Source organism: Echeneis naucrates, chromosome 1 (genome assembly GCF_900963305.1).
Source record: "Echeneis naucrates chromosome 1, fEcheNa1.1, whole genome shotgun sequence".
Classification (NCBI taxonomy): domain Eukaryota; kingdom Metazoa; phylum Chordata; class Actinopteri; order Carangiformes; family Echeneidae; genus Echeneis; species Echeneis naucrates.
Window position 1 is genome coordinate 5,232,513 of NC_042511.1, and position 21,661 is coordinate 5,254,173.

The 21,661-nt window shown below is 43.2% G+C and overlaps 3 protein-coding genes and 2 non-coding genes across 6 annotated transcripts; 3 read left to right on the top strand and 2 right to left on the bottom strand.

Annotated features, from left to right (window-relative positions):
• Positions 1–30: 30 nt before the first annotated feature.
• LOC115047428 (uncharacterized) lies at positions 31–16,928 on the bottom strand. Of its 2 annotated transcripts, none has more exons than XM_029508360.1 (15): positions 16,757–16,928; positions 9,792–10,398; positions 6,846–6,891; positions 5,693–5,837; positions 5,554–5,611; positions 5,386–5,467; positions 4,704–4,819; positions 4,221–4,389; positions 3,634–3,764; positions 3,154–3,231; positions 3,042–3,071; positions 2,863–2,931; positions 2,663–2,776; positions 2,151–2,285; positions 31–2,024 (listed from the first exon to the last, which is right to left on the bottom strand). In XM_029508360.1, exons 2-15 carry the CDS (start codon positions 9,909–9,911, stop codon positions 1,902–1,904), a joined length of 1,416 nt encoding a protein of 471 aa, XP_029364220.1. In that variant the 5' UTR covers positions 9,912–10,398; positions 16,757–16,928; the 3' UTR covers positions 31–1,901. The 2 variants fall into 2 exon arrangements, with proteins under 2 accessions (XP_029364220.1, XP_029364211.1); XM_029508351.1 differs by having other exon boundaries at positions 1,885–2,024; positions 9,792–10,395.
• LOC115050362 (U2 spliceosomal RNA) lies at positions 13,203–13,393 on the top strand. The gene has a single exon (XR_003841201.1). It is a non-coding gene; the product is annotated as a U2 spliceosomal RNA (small nuclear RNA).
• On the top strand, positions 15,389–15,579 carry LOC115050245 (U2 spliceosomal RNA). Its single transcript, XR_003841172.1, has one exon. It is a non-coding gene; the product is annotated as a U2 spliceosomal RNA (small nuclear RNA).
• Positions 15,540–20,101, top strand: LOC115047446 (regulator of G-protein signaling 5). Its single transcript, XM_029508393.1, has 5 exons — positions 15,540–18,257; positions 18,358–18,414; positions 18,501–18,553; positions 19,299–19,462; positions 19,593–20,101. The coding sequence occupies exons 1-5, from the start codon at positions 18,214–18,216 to the stop codon at positions 19,758–19,760; spliced, it is 486 nt and encodes a 161-aa protein (XP_029364253.1). The 5' UTR covers positions 15,540–18,213; the 3' UTR covers positions 19,761–20,101.
• On the bottom strand, positions 18,599–21,522 carry c1h19orf53 (chromosome 1 C19orf53 homolog). The gene is made up of 3 exons (XM_029508404.1): positions 21,409–21,522; positions 20,779–20,834; positions 18,599–20,649 (listed from the first exon to the last, which is right to left on the bottom strand). Exons 1-3 carry the CDS (start codon positions 21,497–21,499, stop codon positions 20,521–20,523), a joined length of 276 nt encoding a protein of 91 aa, XP_029364264.1. The 5' UTR covers positions 21,500–21,522; the 3' UTR covers positions 18,599–20,520.
• Positions 21,523–21,661: the final 139 nt, after the last annotated feature.

Consider the following 21,661-nt stretch of genomic DNA (forward strand, 5'->3'; position numbering starts at 1 on the left):
GTTTTTCTATCATGACATAAAGAAACAAACTCCAGACTGTCACTTTATTCATGCATGGATAGTTGAACACACTCCAGTTTCACATAGAGATATAAAATGAGAGGTACTGTTGGGGTTGGGGTAAGAAGTCACAGATAAAAAAAAACCCAAAGGCAGGTATGGACCTGGAGAGACCAAACCTTATAACATACAGCTGGTTTTCCAAGTTTTGGAGCACCCAAAAGCATCAACAATGAACTACACGATTATTCTCATTGGTTATATCAACCACACATACCTATTTTTGTTTTTCTACATATATTTAGGGACCCTACAATCATTGACATCGAGCATCCCCTAACCCTAAACCCAAGTCTGGACCTTCTGACCAGAAAATATAGAATAAAAATGACTCCTGGCAGCACCAGGAAAGGTGAAGCCTTAATGACCTTATGCTAATGAGCAGCGATGCATCATGGCACCAAAACACCAGAAAAAAAACTTAGAATTTCCCTCTTTCGGTCTGAACATAATGGTTAAGCAGACAAAGGAGAGGCCAGGGAGAGTCAAAGGCACTCATTGTTCAGATCTTGTGACCAGCTTAATGAAGAAAAGGTATGAGGTATGTTCCCTACAACCTCAGCTGCTACTTCATCTGTCTTCTGTGATACAGGCAGAACTGGTCTACATACCCTCTGGAGATGGTTTAACAAAAGACAAAGACATATTAGAGACACCAGGACTCTTATGGAGTACCTGTTGATGCTTCAGGGTGCTGACATCCAAGACGAGACAGAAACACTGTGCATCGTCTCACCTGGCTGACCAACATCCAACAGGAAGGCAGCAAAGCTAAGGGGTTGGGTGAAGCCACTGGGTCAATAACTTTGTTGGCACTGCAAAGCTACATGTTCTGGGCTGAGCTGGAGCTGATGTGCTTTTGCTGCTTCAGTCAGAAGGCATAAGGTTGTTTTTTCACTCTTAAGAGTTTAGCACCTGACCCAGTTAACAAACTGTCTTGACCAATGAAGAGAGTCCAAACATGAGGTAGCTCTTGTTGTAGTTAATGTCAATCACATAGCTCCTCTGCAGGAGGGTTAGTGTTAACCAGGGCCAAGGATAGAGAACAATACCAGACCCAGACTTAGGAGAGGCCAGCAGAACTCTGAAGTGTTACTTCAGTCATGAGCCGGTTTTTGGTGGCCTGCAGTTGCACTAATTATAGCTGCGGTGAGACCAGTTCCTGGAGGTGTGTTCAGACTGAATCTGACGCCAGAGCAGTTTCCGCACAATAGGGAGTTTGGTTTTGCTGAATCCAACCAATAATCCAGTTCAATCCAGTTCCAGTTCAACAAATTTCATACTGGAGACCATTTTAGACTTTGGTGAGTTTTGTTTTTCCTAAAGGCTTAAACAGGTAAAAGTTTGCAAAACAAACGCTTAACCAACAAATCTTTTTTCCACATGAATCAAACAGCAATGGAAATACGGGACAAAGTGCGTCCCTTCTAATTTCAATACAGGGCACATATTTTTGTTTCTAAATACAGGAAGATTACTTTTTTCAAGGGACGGTTGGCTGCAGCCGCACTACATATGCCAGCAGCTAGATTGTATATGGACAGACATTCAGCTCCTGAATGGTGGGAAACAGACATATCCTGCCAGATAGATGGGAAGATAGAATTTTGGATGAGAAGGAACTAATAAACAGACTCTTCACGGGCTCACACACGGAAACATCCTGTGTTCAGGTTGAACACACCTCGGGCTCAGGGAAAAATCTCTGGTTCATTGTTAGTGACTGCTGAACTCTGACTTTGGAGGGAATATGATTGAAGAGGGAGTCTTGTGGTGGGGGAAGGGTGGGGGCATTGTAACAAAGAAAGAAGAGGGCTGCTCCAAAAGTCAGATGTCCCCCCTTAAAGGAAATTGGAGGAGTTGTTCCCTCCGTCAATCTGGAACTGATGGGCATCATGACTGGAGCTGAGAGGATTGGTGGAGGAGGGCGGCACAGGAGCCACGAGAGAGGCTGCAGCTCCAGCCTGGGGAGGAATAAAAAGCATGTTGAGAGACTGGGTCAGAGGAAAAGGAGCAATGAGCTAAGCAGGTCAAAGCTGACCCGGCGGGCTGAAGGCTGAATGCCCCCCCCCCCGGTGCGTTGGCCATACCTGTGGCGTGGCTGCCAGCAGGGGGTCGGCAGGTGAAGAGGCCAAGTTCTCCATCTTGACTTCCTGACCTTTACCAGGTTCACCTGCTGCTGGAGGAGGAGGGCTGCTATACATGACAGGAGCTGGAGCATAGCCCTACACAAACACACACACAGACAGACACGTACGCACACAGGAAGATTTTATGACATATGTCACTTATAAAGCGACTTCCGGTCTTTATTTTACTCCTGAAAACAGTTTGAGGATCACACTGGACCAGACTTTGATAGACCAGATCCTCCGAAGGATGGAATCCCTGAACTGGGACACAGACAAAGAGTGTAAAAGCACTGAATGTTCTACCTATGTCACTCTTCAGCTCAAACCATCACATGTGACGTCAGCCGAATTTGAGCCAATTAAAGAAGAGTTACACACTCACAAGACAAACTACACAATCAACTGCTCCCACATTCGGTCTCAATACCATTAGCATATACATTCAGAAGTTACTCTCAGTTCATACATACCGCCTGATCTGGCGGTCCGTACGGGTTCAGGCCTGGTGGTGGACCGTTCCACTGTGGGGGATGAACTGGGGGGGTTATAGCAGGGCCGGCAGGCGGGTACACAGGATTAAAACCCTGCAAAGGGAAAGAGAAGAGAACAGAGCTTGGTGCTGCACTGGTCCATCACATCCAGAGAGAAAAACCCTGTCTGTAATACTCACTGGAGAAGGTGGAGGGCCGTTCCACTGTCCTGGGCCAGGGGCCATAGGAGGGGGGTGGATGGTAGGAGCCTACAGAGGAGCACCCATACACACAGACATGTACGTTACAAAAAGACATAGGAAAAATGCTACACATAGATTCAATGTGTCATGCAAGGAGTGTGATGCAGAGTCTGTACAGAGCTCGGGTTGGGGCCGTGGTAATACGCCTGTAAAAAACAAACAACAATAATCAGTGACATCAACACAACAACAGATCCTTAGGGACACAACAACATCCACGATTCTCACCGGCTGTCCTGGAGCACTGTAGGGGGGAGAGGGTCCGACCGGACCGCTGGGCGGAGCTTGGACTGTGACTGGGAGTGTCTGGAGAGCAACAGCAGTTAATTTTATTTATAAACGGCTACAACATTCATTATTAAAAGAATTATTTCAATTTGTTTAATCAATGTGAAAAAAAAGAGGCTAGAATTAATGATGCTGCCGTTGTAATCAAACAATCAATTAATCAATCACAGATTCTGAATAAAAAGAAATGTAATTATTTCCCAATTCATTCCTTGATCTTTCCATTTATTTCTCTTTTTTCTTAATTCATTCGAGAATGACCTAATTCATTTCTTCATTTGACTTCCTCACCTGTCTGCATGTCCTGATTTTGTTTGTCTTCACTGGAGAATCTGTTCATCAATGATTTAGAGTTTGTCAAATGTAGGTGCGGATCAATACATGCTCCTTTTAATTTCAGGAGAATGTGTGAGTGGGTACCTGCAGCGTCCCCGAGGTTGAGGCCTTATTCTTGAAGATCTTCTTCCGACAGCAGCAGCAGATACCAGCCGGGATGCCAAGCAGCAGAAGAAGTGCCAGAAGAGGGTTCCCTCCTGAATCCTCATGATGGTCTGCAGGGGGACAGAGATGGGAGCTCAAAGGTCATCATGTCTTCACATAACCCACTGATTCAGATACTTATGACACACCTACATTTTAAGGATACAATTAGGGTCAAAAGTCAACTAAACTGTGATGATTAAAAAAAAACCTTCTGATCAGTCTTCACTTCAGTGACTCAGAAATCCTGAGCCTCTACTCTCTACTCTCTCTCTATGGCTTTAACCCAGACCACCTCCTCATCTGAACTACACATCAGACCGAAATCATTCCTCCTCAAACAACCAGCTTGACTCCACCCACTACTACCCTAATATCAATATTCAATACTACAACTGAGGTTGCTGTTTGCATTTCTCCAGATGTTGAGCCTTAAATTATGTCATGGTTTTGGCCCACTTGGTTGACCAGTTTGATGGTGATCCAGAAATGGAAAGCTAAATCAGGAAATGTAGGCAGGGACTCACCTGTCAGATCCATCCGGGTCACAGACACCAAGCGGTCCTTGCGGTCTTTCAAGTAGTAATGTCCCTCATCACTGTAGTTCACATTCCTAATTTCAATGTTTGTGGAGGAGATCTCAACCCGGTCCCAGTACTCAGAAAGGTCCTGGGACACCCGAGCACCAGCATTTACCTGAGACACAAAACCTTCATGAGCGGGGTCAAACATTGCTGAATCCATGCATCATTAATCCATCAACCTGATTTGATTTGATTTGATTTTCCTTCTGTCTCCAGGTGTTTGCTCATGATAGATTTGGGTCTCTTCAAATAATTGTATTCAGAGTTTGGTCCAGACCTGCTCTATTTGGAAAGACTCTTAACAGTAACTCTGTTATGATTTGTCCCCATTTAAACAGGGGTGTGTGTGTATATATATATATATATATATATATCCATATATATAGATCCATTCTACTGGGTGTTAAGCCATCCATCCCTCCTCACCAATGTAAAGTTGCCGGTCGGCCCTGAGAACGTGAGGGTAGAGTCGGCTTGGTTGATGCCCTCCAGAGAGACAGACAGAGTCTCTCCTGCTACACGCTTCAGGTAGTTGCGTCTGGCTGGAGCAGAGAAAGGAGGAGAAAAAGCAGAAGAAGAGAGAGAGAGTGATGCAGAGGATATATCAGGAGCTTTCTGTATGTGTTTGTCACTGGTTTATGATCTAAATCTGAATCAGTTACACATTTTCTCCAGTATCTTTAGTTATATCAATTGACCAGGTCACTTTAGATGCTAATGCTAAGGCAAAGGACTGTTTAAATCCACCTAAGCACACCTTCTTTATGTCCTGCACAGCCATTTAATCAGTCCTTCACCTTCACATGGGGCAGTGGTGGTAAGGAATTTGCACTTTGGACTCTGAGCTAAACTGAGAATTTTATTCATCCTTCACAGATTCATTGAAGTTATTAATTTCTAAGCCTTGTTTATTGCTTGCTCATTTCACTTCAGTAGTCTATGTGTGTTGCTGCTTGCTTGATATGCATTCAAGGAAATGCCTAACCCAAACCCTCTCCAGGCGTTTCCTGCATTCCAACCAATGCCCCCCCCCCCCTCCGAACTCACTCCTTAGCAGTCAGCAAAGCTAGCATAGCACCAAAGCTCCTGGCATCCATGGCTAACTCACGTGTGACGCCCACTTTGATATTGGATATGTCTTTTTTCCAAAAGTCTCTTTGGATGTAGGTCCCCTCGTCCTCGTAAGTCACCTGCCAATGCCACGAGAAGACACTGTGAAGATCAGGTGCCATTTATTGACGATTAAACAGATAAATAGCAACAGATATTTGGTTACTTTGTCAATGTACCAGCGTTGGTCACTCCCTGAGCCAGACACCCGGCCTTTGCGGGTCCTGTTGAGAACAGATCAATGGATAAATGACACATGGCCTCCCCATAACCTAAAGCAAAGCAGAGCAGAGCAGGTCCCTGACCTGAATTGGCCTTTCTTCCAGTACGTGAAGGTCTGGCTGTGATCGTCTGCTGGGGTGAACTCCAGCGTCTCAGCATTTTTAGACAGGTAGATCTTCAGCTGGCGACCATGTGCTAAACGTTCACGCTCATGGCTGTTGTAGGATTCTGAGATGGAGGAAGATGGGCAAAGTCATATTTATTACTATATACTATAGTATATACTGCTATACTTACTACTACTCAACTTTGACACAAAGAAGGCATAATCCCTAAGAGAAAAAAAAAGCAGCAGGCTCATCAGCACTGAGACACTGAACCAGCCTGTGGCCCTCACCATACCCTTCACCCCCCTGTAGTTCACCCACTCAAAGGGTGAACTAAAATTGCGTGGCCTTAAATGGCAACCAACTTTGACATCACACGTTAGTTTGTGAGCAAATATATTTGGAAGAGAAGGTGGAGCTGAGGAGTAATGAGGGGTGGATCTATACCCTATCCTGATTGTGTAGTAAAGCTTCATCTCCTAATCCATCTCCTGCTTTCTGGTCTGTTTTCCTCTGAACGGGAGCATCATCTGAAAAATGAACATCATGTTGTATTGAAGATTTGAAAAACTGAGATCATACACTGACCAGAAAAACTTTTACTGAGTTAATAAATCAAGGGAGAAGGAGGGACACATGTCATGCCCCTACACTCTGTTTGCAGTTGCTTTCATCCAATCACAATAATGGCACAAAAGAATAACAATAAAGAAAAGGGGAACTGAAACACTGAAGGGCATCATGGTGCAACAGCATTAACCACAATTAGGTTATGGGTTCCATTCCCAGGCCTGGGGCCTCTCTATTTCCAGTGTGCATCGTCTCCCCTCCCGTCAGAGCAGTTATCTGTCTTTGTATGTCTCTGTATATCAGCCCTGCAATAGACTGGGGACCTGTTCGAGGTGAACCAACCTTCCCACGAGATACCTGCTGGGATTGGCTCCAGCAGCCCCAATAGCCCTGACGGGTTAGCAGTGGAAAATGAAACACTGAAGGCACTAAGTACGTTGATGCTAGATACATAAATATCAGTTGTTATTGCTTTCTAATAAATTACAGACGTCAATGAGAATGTTTACAACCACTCAGATCTGAAGAGATTTGTTGTGATTTGTGAGATGAAACTCACCCACACTGAGGGCAGTGGCCAGCAGGGTCACCACAAACCACAGCATCTGCAGAGAAGACAACAGGGTACCATAAATCAGGCTGTATCTACTCCCAACCAGAATCAGACACAGATAATATCGCAATTCACCAAGACTGGGCATGTGCAAGCCAGTGTAAGCACTAAGCAGGAGGCAGTGGGGCACTTCCAGGAACAGTGAAGTTTATAAAGAGTGAACAACAACTAGTCAAAAACAACAAGGTCACTTTAAAAGTAAAACAGTAGAAGAGAGGAGTTTAAAGCTAAAAGTTTCTTATGAAATGTACTGAGCTTGCCACAGGGCGAACCCTCCTGTTTTTGACCCTCGGTGAGCAGAACCTTACAGCTGGAGAGCAGGATCCACCTGAATTCACTTCATTTTATTTGCTCTTTGGTTTCAGACACGGTTTAGTTTTTCTTATCTTATATGTGATGAATATGGCAATCGGTCCAATTTGAACCTGAATTTTTTGCCTGTATTTCTTCATATAGTGGAAAATTAAGTCTGTCAACATTAGATCTTTGCTCTGTGTTATTGGATGTATTGAAGACTATCAGTCAGTTAGAATCCTAAAATTCAGACGATTCAAAGGAAAGTTGTGAAGTAGTAATAATAAATGATGAGCTACTGGTATAATGAGATTTTTATTTTTTCTTCAGGTCAGAAAATGTAGCAAGTGGAACTAATGCTTTGGTGTTGGAGCACGCAAAACTTGTTTTAATACAACACAAACATATCAACAATTAGATTTTTTTTATTTCTCACGCACTAGATAAGTGACAGGGACAGAGTGTAGGTTTGGAGAATGGATAAGTTTGTTGGGACTAAAAGAAAAACGTGCAGAACTGCTGGCTGAAGGAGGGACATTTCCCCATAGACTTCAAAACAATCTGACATCACTTTACAATCCAGGAGATCTTTTGCCCCCCAAAATTAGGCTTTTTAAACACCTCTTGATACTGTTCACCTCCCCCATCAGAACTGGCTGTGTGTAGTTGCTGCCCCGTTTTTAGTTGGATGCACCCTGATGGTGGCAGCACGGCAGCCTAGTGGTTAGCGGGTTCGGTTCCCGGACCTGAGGCCTTTCTGCACAGTTTTCATGTTTTCCCCGTGTCTGTGTGGGTTTCGTCAGGGTAGTCCAATTTCCTCCCACCGTCCAAAGACACAATGGCCCTGACACCTTACTGCCGGGGTTTAAAATACCGGCAGGACAAAGTAGAACTGAATTCTCTAAAAGAACAAAAGAAAGTGAACAGGAAGTGTTGACACTGTGTTTGCTACTGTAACAATATGAAATGGACCAAACAAAAAAGAACAAAAAGGGAAACTAAAGGTACGCTTTTTATTTGTTTGTTTTCTTATTCTAAGATACGCATTTTTCAATAGGTTCTTTGATATGTATTTGCTTTATGTGTCACTGGTTTTACATGAATTGAGAGAAGAACATTTGTTTATAGTAGCCTAGGTAATATTATAAATCCCTCAAGGTAAATATTATCTAACAGTTATTTGACTGTGATACACAAAGAAAACAAGCATAAGGCCACTTTATAGATCAGGACATATTTGAATTATACTTGAATAGTTCTGCTTGAGGGTGTGGGTATGTAAGTCCAGGCATGTTCCAGGTGGGCTGGGCCTAAAACATTGTATAAGCCGTGAAAACATTTCTCTGTGCACATGAATACTAACCTCACAGTCTAAAGAAATAGGTCTTAATATGATGCAGCTCTAGAAAGCTTGACCTCAATAAGACTAAGTCTTCTGGCTAAAAATCAGGGTTTAGATCAGTCAGACATATCAGTTTTCAACCAGCTACTCTCGACCACCACAGTGCTTTGATGTAAGGAGGAGGATCCATCAGTACACAGCACCTGTCTGACGCTCAGCTGCTCCCTGTCTATTCTGAGGCAGAGCTGTGTCTTAATTTAGCAGAGTTGCTCCAACATTATTCTGGTTACATGGCTCTGTACATCTAAAGGTGGATGTTAAAGGTCCATGCGGTGTAAAGGTAGACCTCCATGTGGACTCTGATTCTAATTCAGGTCTAAGTTTTACATAATAAATTTTAAGGTCTCAGTCCATAGAGACATGCTCACTGTCTGTATTAACAAACTGAACCTTAAAACAGGCTGTCAGGAATTTTGTGATGTCACAAGACAGCATTCCCTGACCTCAGCCAAGCCCAACTCCAAACCAACCCAAAAAGAGCTGTTTTCATCTCTTCCCTCAGGTTTCTCCGAGAATAAAGTGGAAATATCTTCTCGGTGGTTTCAGGGGAAAATATCTTCTTGTGGGTGTGTACACAATATTCTTCTGATAACCGATCACAAAACAAGACATTCCTGTCATAGGTGAAGCAAGCACGAAACGTCCTGTTAGACAAGTCTTCTGGTGTGAAGGTGCATCACAACATCAACTGCTGCTTTCACATGGCGGAATGTAAGTTTGTGAAATGACTCCTCGCGGCTTCATTGTGGATGTTAATTTGCAGATGCTTGGCCCCGCCCCGACAAAGCTGATATTTCCGACAGCACTTGAAAGCATCAGAGAGGCAGGGGTAGCAGTGCAGCCCCCCCCCCCTCCCCGGCCCGACGCCAAGAAGACAACAGAGGGCAGGGCCTCCTCCTGGGAGCTATCAGAGAATAATTGGTGGCTGACAATTAAGCGCATTCCTGAATTTCATCCGAGCTCCAGGCGCACCGTGGGTACGGGTCCGCTGTCTGCGCCCCCCCCCCCCCCCCAGTCCCCGACTTATTCCGGTACACTGTGGACTTTGGGGGACAATTTCCCTCCCTTTGCCCCCGCTCCCCCTTTTCAGCGGTGCGCCACTTGAAAAGCAAACCCTCGCCCGGCCCCGACCCCTCCGGACGTCCTGCAGGACTCCGCCGCGCCCCCCCCCGCAACGATGGCAGCCGGTGTCCTACCTTGCGGGACGAGCTCCGGGCTGGCAGTGCGGGTCTGGCGGTCCGGGTCTGTCTGCCACTCCCAGGTCTCTGAGACCACACCGGGGAAGGAGGGGCGAGGCAGAGTAACGCTGCCTTCATGCACTGTCGGAAATCACTAAGATATGGAGAATAGACCAGTCTGTCTCTTTACTCTTTCCACTTACTAATTTTGCCTTACTGTTTGAGCTAGGTCTCAAATATATCAAAAGGAGGAGAGCAGAGAAGAAAGAGCACACTAGCCTGGCACACCATTTATTTGGGCTGCTGTTTGTTTTATTCTAACTTTTGGCTTCGACACAATGAACTGTCACTGTCCCCTGGAAAGAGTCTGATGAAGAGGACAGGGTCCATGAGGTTCGGCAGCAGTGGACAATCACAAAAAACAGGACACTGATTTCCAGTCAGCCTCTGATCTGTCAAATTTATTCCCAGCCAAGTCACCAGTCCAGTAGGATCATGCAGCTTGGGTGAAGCCAGTCCCAAAGGAGACATTCCTGCAGTGTGGAGCAGTCTGGACAGAGCAGGTCCATCCCAGCTGAGACAGTGCAGATGTCCTCTGAGCAGCACAGGTTGTAAATGGCACCTGCTGGATCCAATGAACAAAATTAACAAATGATTTGGGAAAAAAGAAAACAAAGATTCGTTCATTTACGGAATGAGATTAAAAGACTTGAGTCAGTAAAATAGAACTTCCCACCACCAGTGGCTTTTCCACAAGTTCACTCCTGAAAAGTTCTTTATAAATCCAAACTGCATACTTCTTAATCTGAGTCTGAGATCACAGCACCGCCGTTGGATCGTACTTTTTCTTTGTCCATATTTTTCTCTGCAGGCCAAAGAAGAACTGAGAGGGGACATCCATCAGAGTGATGTTGGAGAAGCATGACCTGAGCAGAGCTCCCTGAACTGTGATGCCCAGCAGGTTGGAATCAGCATCCAGCTCCCCAGTGACTCTGAATCCTGGACCCCCCCCCCCAAAGCCTTTGGAAAAACTCTCCCCTTGGACCTGGATCTCCCCAGTCTGCAACCCCACCCTGTTCTGCTGGAGCTACACTCACTGGGGCCTCATGTATAAAACTGTGCGTCGGATGTTATGAAAAGTGTAAGCTCCAAAAAGCTACGCCAGAGATTTCAGATTGCAAGGTGTAAAATGTCTGCCACCAACTCCCCAGAAAGGTGAAGCACACCGTGTGTAGACGCCATGTTTTGAAAGACTTCCTGGTTTCGCGCCATTCGCGTCAGCCCCGCCCACTAAGTTTGATGGGTGAGTTTGACAGATAAAATAAATTCATGAAGCACTTCAAATAAATAAATAGCAAACTAACTATATATTTACATTAGGTGAACTGGTATATTAATGAACTAATGACACATTTAAGTAATTATTTAAAGATGTCTTTATATATTTCAATCTGTCCCCCTTGATCATCCGTACACCTTCCCACTGAACGCCTTTTCTGAATTAACCGTTGGTCTACCTGTCACCTGACACCTTGTGGCACGTGATTCGTTCAGTCTCGTGGGGAAAACGCTGAGACGATAAAAGCTGTGACTTGGTGTTGGAGCTGAATACGGTTCACCAGCGCACCCCAGAGACCTGGACCCGGTGTGAGGGGGCATGACTCGGTCAAGCAGCCCTGACAGTCCAGATCAGCTGGCGAATGGTAAATGGGCTATTCCCGTTCAGTAAAGATATGATTAAGATTTTCACAGAATTAGAATCTACAGTTGACAGCACCTCGACATATCAACACTACGTACATATTTGTACGGCTGTATTACGGAACGTGCTCTGTTGTGGTGCACACATTTTCTGCAGTTTTCTGTAAGCCTGCTGTGACATCTGGAAGGACGAGGCACTGTTTGGGGGAGTCGTGTAGATTTTTGCTGCTGCATGAATATTAACAGGAACTAGGAAAAGGATAAACTCTCTCCTGTTTAGCTGCTAGTCAAATTCAGAGTAGAATTTAAAATCCTTCTTAACATATAAAGCTCTTAATGGCCAAACTCCATCATATCTCAGAGCTCATAGATCCTTACTGTCCTAGTAGGCCACTCCGCTCCCCAGATGGAGGTTTAATTGTACTTCCTAGAGTCTCCAAAAGTAAATCTGGAGGCAGATCTTTCAGTCATCAGTTTCCTCTTCTATGGAACCAACTTCCAGTACCAGTTTGGGAAAATACAGCAACTTTGAGTGAGTTTTCTCGTTTTCACTGTTTGTCATGAAACCAAACGTTGGTTTGTTAATGGCGTTTCCCTCAGTAGCTCATTAGCTAAAGACACCTGTGCTACGACAGGAGACGTACAGATAACTTATTTTTAAGTGACCCGCAGACTTTTGGTCTAAATTAATTGTTGGTCTTCTTTTGTGTTTGCTGTGAAATATTCGTCTTTTGTCATTCAAACCAAACTTTAAAGCTGCAGTTTTTTCCCCCGTTGCTAAGCTAATTGCTAGCTAATGATTTAGCCTCTCCGGTGACCGTTGAAGTGTTTGTTCTGCTTTAAGGTAATTAAACTTTTAGTTTTATTATTTTGCATAAAACCGGGCTGACTGAAGACATTCGCTGTGTAACTAGTTGTCGGCTCAAACATGTAGTGGTTTATCAAAGTGCCCGAAAGCGCTTAAAATGGAGCAAGTAAGTGGTTAGAGAGCCGCAGTAACGTTTGTAAAATACACACAAATATCGTATTTAATGCAAGTTATCGATATTAACTCAGTGACGTGTGTTGCAGAGTTGTTGTTCCTCAATAAGTACTTTAAGTTGTGTAATTTACGAAAAGAAACGATTTCCGCCGGAGAGAGCCGATTCTGGGAGGGGGCGGGACTGTATGTTGAGAGGCACACCAGTCGGCCAATCACATGCGAAGGCAGACTGGGATCATACCATTATTTGGGGGGGAAAAAAAGGAGGGGCAGGCGCTCCGAAGGCAGCGAGTGTTGTGGTACAGTCCAGGAACACGGAGCGGAAGAGACTTTGGAGTTTGTGTTTGAGTAGAAGATGATTCTGTTGATGTCCGGTTTGTCCAAATCAGGGAAGAAAAGGAACAACATTTTTAGCCGAAGTACATGTGTAGTCACAATCCACTAAAGTATTTCAGATTTCTTTAAAACAGAAGCTTTATCTGAATTTAGTCCACGGCGTGACGTCATGGACTCCTATTGGAGAGGATGGTTTGTCATGTGACCAAGAAGAGCTGCTTTCTTTGCTCTCCAACGTAACTTTATCACACCAACATGTCTGTGGTTGTTTTTCGATCCCTCCTTCGTTTCCTGATGACTTGTATTTGTGTGTCTCTCTCGGAGTGATGTTGTTACTGAATCCGACTCTGGCCCCTCACTGAGCGGGTCGGTGCGGGGAAACAGTCGGTTACCTCGGACAGCTGGTCGGTATCGCTTCTCGGCCTTTTGGCTAAGATCAAGTGTAGTATCTGTTCTTATCAGTTTAATATCTGATACGTCCCCTACCCGGGGACCATATATTAAATTGATTTTTGGAACAGGGAGATGGAATAGGGGCTTGCTCCGTCCACTCCACGCATCGACCTGGTATTGCAGTATCTCCAGGAACGGTGCACCCCCTCTGACTGTTTAATACAATAATCCAGTTAGCTAGTTTGTGGTGCTCTCTGTTGGATGTTAACATGAAGCGAATGTCCCGAAGTACATGAGCCACAAATTTTTACTTCTAAAGTCTGACAAAAGTGGAGTTATCGTACTCCGCTCTAAGCGCCTCAGAGAAACTCTGTCTAACCATCTAATCAGCCTGGATGACATTACTTTGGCTTCCAGCTGCATTGTAAGAAACCTTAGAGTAACTTTTGACCAGGACATATCCGTTGTCCCTCACATAAGACAAGTCAGTTGGGCAGCTCTCTTCCACTCGAGAACATTAGGAAAATCAGAAATATCCCCTCACAAAATGATGCAAAAATAAAATAAATAAATAAATAATTGTCCATGCATTTGTTACTTGTCGGTTGGACTACAGTAACTCACTACTATCTGGATGTCCCAACAAATCTCTGAAAGGCCTTCAAGTTGATCCAGAACGCTGCTGCATGAATATTAACAGGAACTAGGAAAAGGGATCACATATCTCCTGTTTTAGCTGCTCTTCATTGGCTGCTAGTCAAATTCAGAGTAGAATTTAAAATCCTTTAACATATAAAGCTCTTAATGGCCAAACTCATCATATCTCAGAGCTCATAGATCCTTACTGTCCTAGTAGGCCACTCCGCTCCCCAGATGGAGGTTTAATTGTACTTCCTAGAGTCTCCAAAAGTAAATCTGGAGGCAGATCTTTCAGTCATCAGTTTCCTCTTCTATGGAACCAACTTCCAGTACCAGTTTGGGAAAATACAGCAACTTTGAGTGAGTTTTCTCGTTTTCACTGTTTGTCATGAAACCAAACGTTGCTTTGTTAATGGCGTTTCCCTCAGTAGCTCATTAGCTAAAGACACCTGTGCTACGACAGGAGACGTACAGATAACTTATTTTTAAGTGACCCGCAGACTTTTGGTCTAAATTAATTGTTGGTCTTCTTTTGTGTTTGCTGTGAAATATTCGTCTTTTGTCATTCAAACCAAACTTTAAAGCTGCAGTTTTTCCCCCGTTGCTAAGCTAATTGCTAGCTACTGATTTAGCCTCTCCGGTGACCGTTGAAGTGTTTGTTCTGCTTTAAGGTAATTAAACTTTTAGTTTTATTATTTTGCATAAAACCGGGCTGACTGGAGACATTCGCTGTGTAACTAGTTGTCGGCTCAAACATGTTGTAGTGGTTTATCAAAGTGCCCGAAAGCGCTTAAAATGGAGCAAATAAGTGGTTAGAGAGCCGCAGTAACGTTTGTAAAATACACACAAATATCGTATTTAATGCAAGTTATCGATATTAACTCAGTGACGTGTGTTGCAGAGTTGTTGTTCCTCAATAAGTACTTTAAGTTGTGTAATTTACGAAAAGAAACGATTTCAGCCGGAGAGAGCCGATTCTGGGAGGGGGCGGGACTGTATGTTGAGAGGCACACCAGTCGGCCAATCACATGCGAAGGCAGACTGGGATCATACCATTATTTGTGGGGGGGGGGGGGGGGAAGGAGGGGGCAGGCGCTCCGAAGGCAGCGAGTGTTGTGGTACAGTCCAGGAACACGGAGCGGAAGAGACTTTGGCGTTTGTGTTTGAGTAGAAGATGATTCTGTTGATGTCCGGTTTGTCCAAATCAGGGAAGAAAAGGAACAACATTTTAGCCGAAGTACATTTGTAGTCACAATCCACTAAAGTATTTCAGATTTCTTTAAAACAGAAGCTTTATCTGAATTTAGTCCACGGCGTGACGTCATGGACTCCTATTGGAGAGGATGGTTTGTCATGTGACCAAGAAGAGCTGCTTTCTTTGCTCTCCAACGTAACTTTATCACACCAACATGTCTGTGGTGGTTTTCCGATCCCTCCTTCGTTTCCTGATGTCTTGTATTTGTGTGTCTCTCTTGGAGTGATGTTGTTACTGAATCCGACTCTGGCCCCTCACTGAGCGGGTCGGTGCGGGGAAACAGTCGGTTACCTCGGACAGCTGGTCGGTATCGCTTCTCGGCCTTTTGGCTAAGATCAAGTGTAGTATCTGTTCTTATCAGTTTAATATCTGATACGTCCCCTACCCGGGGACCATATATTAAATTGATTTTTGGAACAGGGAGATGGAATAGGGGCTTGCTCCGTCCACTCCACGCATCGACCTGGTATTGCAGTATCTCCAGGAACGGTGCACCCCCTCTGAGTGTTCAATATTAACCCCGGTCAGTACAGTGATACTGAAATATGTGCTTTATGTTTCTCACACAGTTTTGCACTTTGATAATTATACTGCTTACGCTTAGTGAAACACTTTGTAGGAATATCTGATTTTATAATTCTCACATGCTTTTACACTCTTTGATTATAGTTTGAATTTAATGAACTTCTTATGATAAAGAAGAGAGCGACACTTACATGAATAAAATAACTACACAATGTAATGAGGATGGAATACACAGTCATGAATGAAAAACTTTTATCTTTTATAAAGTATCCATATACAGTATATAAAGCAGCTGTGACCTTCTACTGACTGACTGAAGGCGATCCACTGGGGTTGTGGGTGTTGTAGTTTCTGTTCTTCCTTCCTTTACACAAAAACAGGGACTATCACAGGAGTGGAGCCAGATATCATGAGGAGGAAGTGTGCACTCCGAAGAGGACTACACCCACATACGTCATTTCCTTTGTGTCACCGTAACAAAGGTAGAGCATCAGACTGAACCGACGCTGGAGTTGTCTGCTGGTCGGGGAAACCAGTTTACTTCACTGTTAGATGTTATAATTAAACACGTGAAACTGCATCCTTCATCAACAGGGTCACCTTCAGCAGATCATGTTGTCTCTGTTTATGTCTCATCACCTTTTATTTCTCAGTATGTTGGAAAAAGTCTGAACTGATTGACGCTTGACGCTTTAAAATGCTTTTAAAAGCGATGCTAATCCCGTTAGCCGGTCTATGGCGTTTTCCGTTGTATGTTAGCATGAAGCTACCCTTACTGCCCTAGTAGCCTACTCCACTCTCTACATGGAGGTTTACTTGTGCTTCCTTGAGTCTCCAAAAATAAACCTGGAGGCAGATCTTTCAGTTATCAGTTTCCTCTTCTATGGAACCAACTTCCAGTATCAGTTCCGGGGGTGGACTCTTAAGCAATTTTTTATACCAGGCTTCCAACTTTTCCGTATGACAGAGCTTATAATTAAAAAGTTAAAGTTCATTTATTCTTTAGCTATGCTGCCATAGACCTACACTGTTGGGGGAAGGACTTAACACCCCTCTCTCTCTCCCTCCTTCCCCCAGCATGCGCTAACATATCAATAACCATGCTTCTCCCACTTCCCTCTAGTTCTAAGCATGTATACTGTATTTACTCACCATGTTTCCCGAAGTCTCTGTCTCTCCCAGCTCCTCTCCTCATCCTGCAGGTGTTGAATCATCACTACTCCATGTTCCTGCTGCTCCCACATCTTCATGAACTCCATCCAGCAGCATTTCTATGAACCTCATGCACCTGTATTGAATGTCCTCTCCTCCTGCTCTCATCTCATCTCGACCCTCATCTCTGCCCTACTCTACCCAACTTCGCCCCCCCCCTTGTGTGCGTGTGTTTGTTTCTCTCTCTCTCTCTCTCAATACAGGATGGCCACATTGTGAATAATATTTTTGAGACATACATCTACATAATTGTATGGATATAGAAATTAATGATTATCCTGACAAGACCACACAGTGGTTATTGTTAACTGGCCTAATCTCATAAATTTTCTTGGGTAAATTATAAAAAAATAATAATAATAATTGGGAGAATAGATAACACAATACAATGTAATAATATGAGATAACACAAGGTTAGGTTTTCTTAAAGTTTTCTGACATGAAACCCTGCAGAGATGTTCCAGAAAACTCAGATTGTCGAAGTTTCAGCATTTAATTGAAGAAACTCAATGGTAATATTTCAAAAGCAAATAATTTTGTCATACTACATTATATGTAGCTGTGACACACACAGATTGTCCTGGCCAGGGCAGCAATGCATAATTTAAAGAGAGCCATCAATAATAGTCTCAAAGGGAGCGTTCTGCCTGACAAGTATTTTATATATGCAATTGTTTCCTGTTGATTTTACTGATACTGCTGATTAACAGGGTTATATTGCCCTCCAAACAAAAATACTGTCAAACATGAACTGTAAAATAACACACACACACACAGACTTTTTAGTGATGCACACACAAGTGCAGCAAATAAAAATTTAACCAAGCAAAACAATAGAGAAGAAGAAAAATATACTGGCGTTACTGTTTTGTAGATGTGTCGAACAGTCCTTATCCTTGCCCATCTTATCCGTTTCATTATGAAACACACTCCTATTCAGCCTTCTTTTATCTGACTCACCTCAGATGAGTGATGTTGCCAGCCCACCTGCTGCTCCCTCATCACTGTATTCTCCTGTGATAAACACACTGAGCAGCAGAGTAGGTTTTGTTCCAAGGCCAACTGTCAGGACTCTTAATGATCCCTGACCACACACAGTGTAGAACCCCTTGCTTTAATTTTCCAATCCTAAATGCTGACCCGTTTGCATCTGCCTGTTGATAGACATACAAAGACTTTATGCACATATGCCACATCTGTCATTCGTGTCCTTTCATCGCTTTTCACCATCCCTGCACCTGCTGCTCTGAGAGTAACAGATTAACATATCAGATCTGGGGAGACTATATAAGAGCAGCTCAGGAGGCTATCTGATGGAATAAATAGTCTACAGCTATCAAGACCAGCTCAGGTTGTATATTTTCCTCTTTGCCTTTACACTAAGACTTCCAGACTCAATGTGTAAGGGACTCTCCAACCTGCCATCCTCATGTCTGGAGAAGTAAGTATTCAGCAGAGTCATCATTTCTGAGCACGAATAAGCTATTTTCTAATCATGGAGTTAGGAAGTGTGAGTTCTTGCATCTGTCTGTGTGTCGCAGGGCAAAAGAGATGCGGGTGAAGTTAAGCCACCTGGCTGAGACACACCACAAACAGAAGTAAACCCTCTGAACGATGAATTTCAAATTTGTAGTACTTACAGTCACAGTAAAGATGAATCTGCTCTTTCTGTTTCTTCTCTCAGGAATCAGGATGGAAAAACTCTGCAGGACCTGGAAACTGTACTAAACAGCAAAAGTGAGACCTTCGTTTTGCTTTCCATTTATTCATTTCTCAAGTCACTTTATCACTTAGACATCAGATGCTTCACTTCTTTTTATATATCACATTGGTGAAACACAGGCGTCAATAATAAAATGATGGATCCATTTAGCTGCTTCGGTCTGGAATGACAGCGACCTGTCACAGTATTGGGACTTATCTGGAAACCTTTTACCCTGGTTAGGTTTCCACAGCAGGTCCATACCATTGAGGTTTGCTCATTACAACAATATTAACTCAGCTGCAGTATGTCATCCTCCTAAATATATAATTATTCAATGCCCTCAGCGACTAACTTTGCATTTCAATAGAAAATACTGTGAATTTCATCATCATTCTTAATCTAAGAATAAACTAAACCTGTGTTCAGTTCAGTACACTCCTGTAGCTTTTGCTGGCATGACCACTAGCTAACTGCTGTGCTGTAATTGTGAGTTGCTTGACTTGTGTAGTAACACGTTTAACAGCTTGCAATATTGCATAAGTTGGCCTGAGCGTTACACATAAACAAACAAATCCATGTTCAATATATTGATACTCATAAATTGTGGAGAGACAGTAATCTCAGCTACCAACTTCAAAGAAATGGGCAACCTTAAAGTGGACTCATGTGAAAGTACCCATGGGAGGTTATATCATAAATGGCTCCATGATTTTCCATGGCATCTCTTTCTGATTTGTGTCACCATGTTTGTTCCCTGCTCCTATATCTCTCTTCCAGGTGGTCTGCAGGCATTTCGTGATTTCCTGCGCTCAGAGTTCAGTGAGGAAAACCTGGAGTTTTGGCTTGCCTGTGAGAAGTACAGGCTCTGCCCTGTAAACTTGCAGAAGGCCAAGGCCAGCAGCATCTACAGCCAGTTTATTAACCCTGATGCTCAGCAGGAGGTTGGTGCAGAGGACAAATGGGAAAGAAAACCACAGCAAAAATAAATTGAAGATGCCAGTTAACACGTGGAAGGATGACGTAACAGTCAATACTCAAGCTTTTTCTAATACCATGCTTTTTCCTGTCTAGGTAAACCTGGATGCAGAGACCAAGGAGGCTTTGTTCAGTGCTATGGACTCTCCATGTGCTGACACATTCAAGGGAGCACAGCAGAGGATCTACAGTCTGATGGCCAAAGACTCGTTCCCTCGCTTCCTGCGCTCCCAACACTGCATGGTGACCATTAAAGCTTTCTAAAATTATACACTGGTTATTACCATCAACCTGCTTAAGAAATAAGTGCTGATAGAGCTAGAACAGAATTCATGATTGTTACTGTTGTGACTGAAATGGAGGCGTAGTTCAAATCAGCATAGAAAATGAAGCTGAATAAATGCAACTGCATTTAGCCTCTCACGTTCCCAGGAATGTTTTTTTTTATTATTATTATTATTATTATTATTATTATTATTATTATTATTACACACAAACTGGATATAAACTATATTGTTTCCTATAGCAGCTTTTAAAACCAACTACGCAGATATCCAAGAGTGTATAATGAAATTAACACTTCAAACAATGTTTGACTATCATCACTGTCTCTTGCCTTTGTCTTTTCTGCAAACAAGCAATTGTCAATACTGTTGTGGATTGTCGTCTACTGCTAGACTTTCTGGATACTTAAAAATGCCCGACTCCTTACCAAATATCCCAGAAAAAAGGAACATCTTAAAGGCATTCAACATTCATTTTTCAAAATAACTTTTACTTAAAATACTCCATAGGGAAAAAAAAAATACAGCACTTACGAAAACCTTTCATTCCAATAGATTTGGAATAACCTTTCTACAGTATATGTTGGATTATTTCTGTATAGCAGAAACTGATCTGAAACATCTAACAGCAGTACAGATTGTATTTAAGTTATATGTAGCCCACTGATGCTCAAGATCAGTCCTTTACTTCTTAACTCTGCCAGATTTAGGCCTGTAGCTGTGACTTGGTGCCTCTGGTCCTATCTGGCGGCTTCTGCATTGCCTTTTGCACCAGACGCTTTGACCACACTCAGCGGTTTGTGCAGGGAGGAGCTGGCCCTCTGGGTCACCTCCTGCTCAATCTTGTTCCTGATGGCCACTTCCAGACCCTTTAGGGAGTGGCAGCAGTAACATTAATGTAACCCAGCAGTCCAACTAACATATTCATCATTAATATAAATTTGAAAGATCTTGGGAGAGACAAAATAACTCTTCACTTTTCTTTAACTTGCCCTCACCTTTTTCAGTTTCTGTTGCTGAACCACTTGAGCCTTCTTGGGTGCGATAATCCTCCCTTTACAAAAAAAATCAAAAAATAAATAAATAAAATAAATAACAGGTTAAGAGCCAGACATCGAACATGATACTGCTGAGAAACAAACTAATGGACCTTAAATCTAAATTACAATTTTAGAATAATTACAACTGCGATCTAATATTACAGGTTTTGTGTGTGGTATGTACAAAGACATTTCCTATCAGTATTTTTATCTTCTGGCAATAAACAGCAGTAAAAGTCCGGTACTGATAATGAGGATAAATGTACCCCCAACCTTTTCAGAAATGTGGGACTTTCATTGGGAGCTTCGTGTGACACATAGAAAAACTTGACATTTTCATGAAATGCAAATTGTTGCATTTCATTTGTCACTACAAAATCCCAATAAGTTAAAACATGAGTCATTCCCGCTGTTGGGTTTTATCCACATTACAGTCAGCAGCTGTGTTTGCTGCTGGATGACATTTAGCTCTAAACAGTCGAAGGTAGAAGCTGTTTCCCCGCCGGAAATAAAAACATAAAAAATAAATAAAAACCTTCTTCGCCTTTTCAACGCCTTAGAGAAAGGTAAGTCGTGTTCGTGTCATACCTCCCTTCTTCGGTCCTTTCTGTTTGTTTTGTTGGTGTTTCTTTGCGGGTCCAGGCCGCTGAGCTTTAAACTTCTGTTTACCCTGAGCCATTTTTCCTACCCGGAAGCACGCGGTACGACTCTTCTTCTGCTGCCCTTTAAAGGTAGCTCTCATCCTCCTCCGTCACACTTCCGCCACCTACTGGCATTTTGTTGTTATTGTTTTACATAATATTTTTAATTCAGCTCAATGAAACGGACAAACAAGTCTTTT

Bases quoted from the DNA above. Each gene is read 5' to 3' on its own strand.
- LOC115047428 (XM_029508360.1), bottom strand. From the start codon at position 9,911: ATGAAGGCAGCGTTACTCTGCCTCGCCCCTCCTTCCCCGGTGTGGTCT. The intron at 5,838-6,845 runs GTGAGTTTCATC...CCTCCATCTCAG, and splicing joins GGCCACTGCCCTCAGTGTGG to AATCCTACAACAGCCATGAG. The intron at 2,932-3,041 runs GTACAGACTCTG...GCTCCTCTGTAG, and splicing joins ACGGCCCCAACCCGAGCTCT to GCTCCTACCATCCACCCCCC.
- LOC115047446 (XM_029508393.1), top strand. From the start codon at position 18,214: ATGTGTAAGGGACTCTCCAACCTGCCATCCTCATGTCTGGAGAA. The intron at 18,258-18,357 runs GTAAGTATTCAG...TGTGTGTCGCAG, and splicing joins CCATCCTCATGTCTGGAGAA to GGCAAAAGAGATGCGGGTGA. The intron at 19,463-19,592 runs GTTGGTGCAGAG...TTTCCTGTCTAG, and splicing joins ACCCTGATGCTCAGCAGGAG to GTAAACCTGGATGCAGAGAC.
- c1h19orf53 (XM_029508404.1), bottom strand. From the start codon at position 21,499: ATGGCTCAGGGTAAACAGAAGTTTAAAGCTCAGCGGCCTGGACCCGCA. The intron at 20,835-21,408 runs GTATGACACGAA...TTTTTTGTAAAG, and splicing joins GAAAGGACCGAAGAAGGGAG to GGAGGATTATCGCACCCAAG. The intron at 20,650-20,778 runs GTGAGGGCAAGT...CACTCCCTAAAG, and splicing joins AGCAACAGAAACTGAAAAAG to GGTCTGGAAGTGGCCATCAG.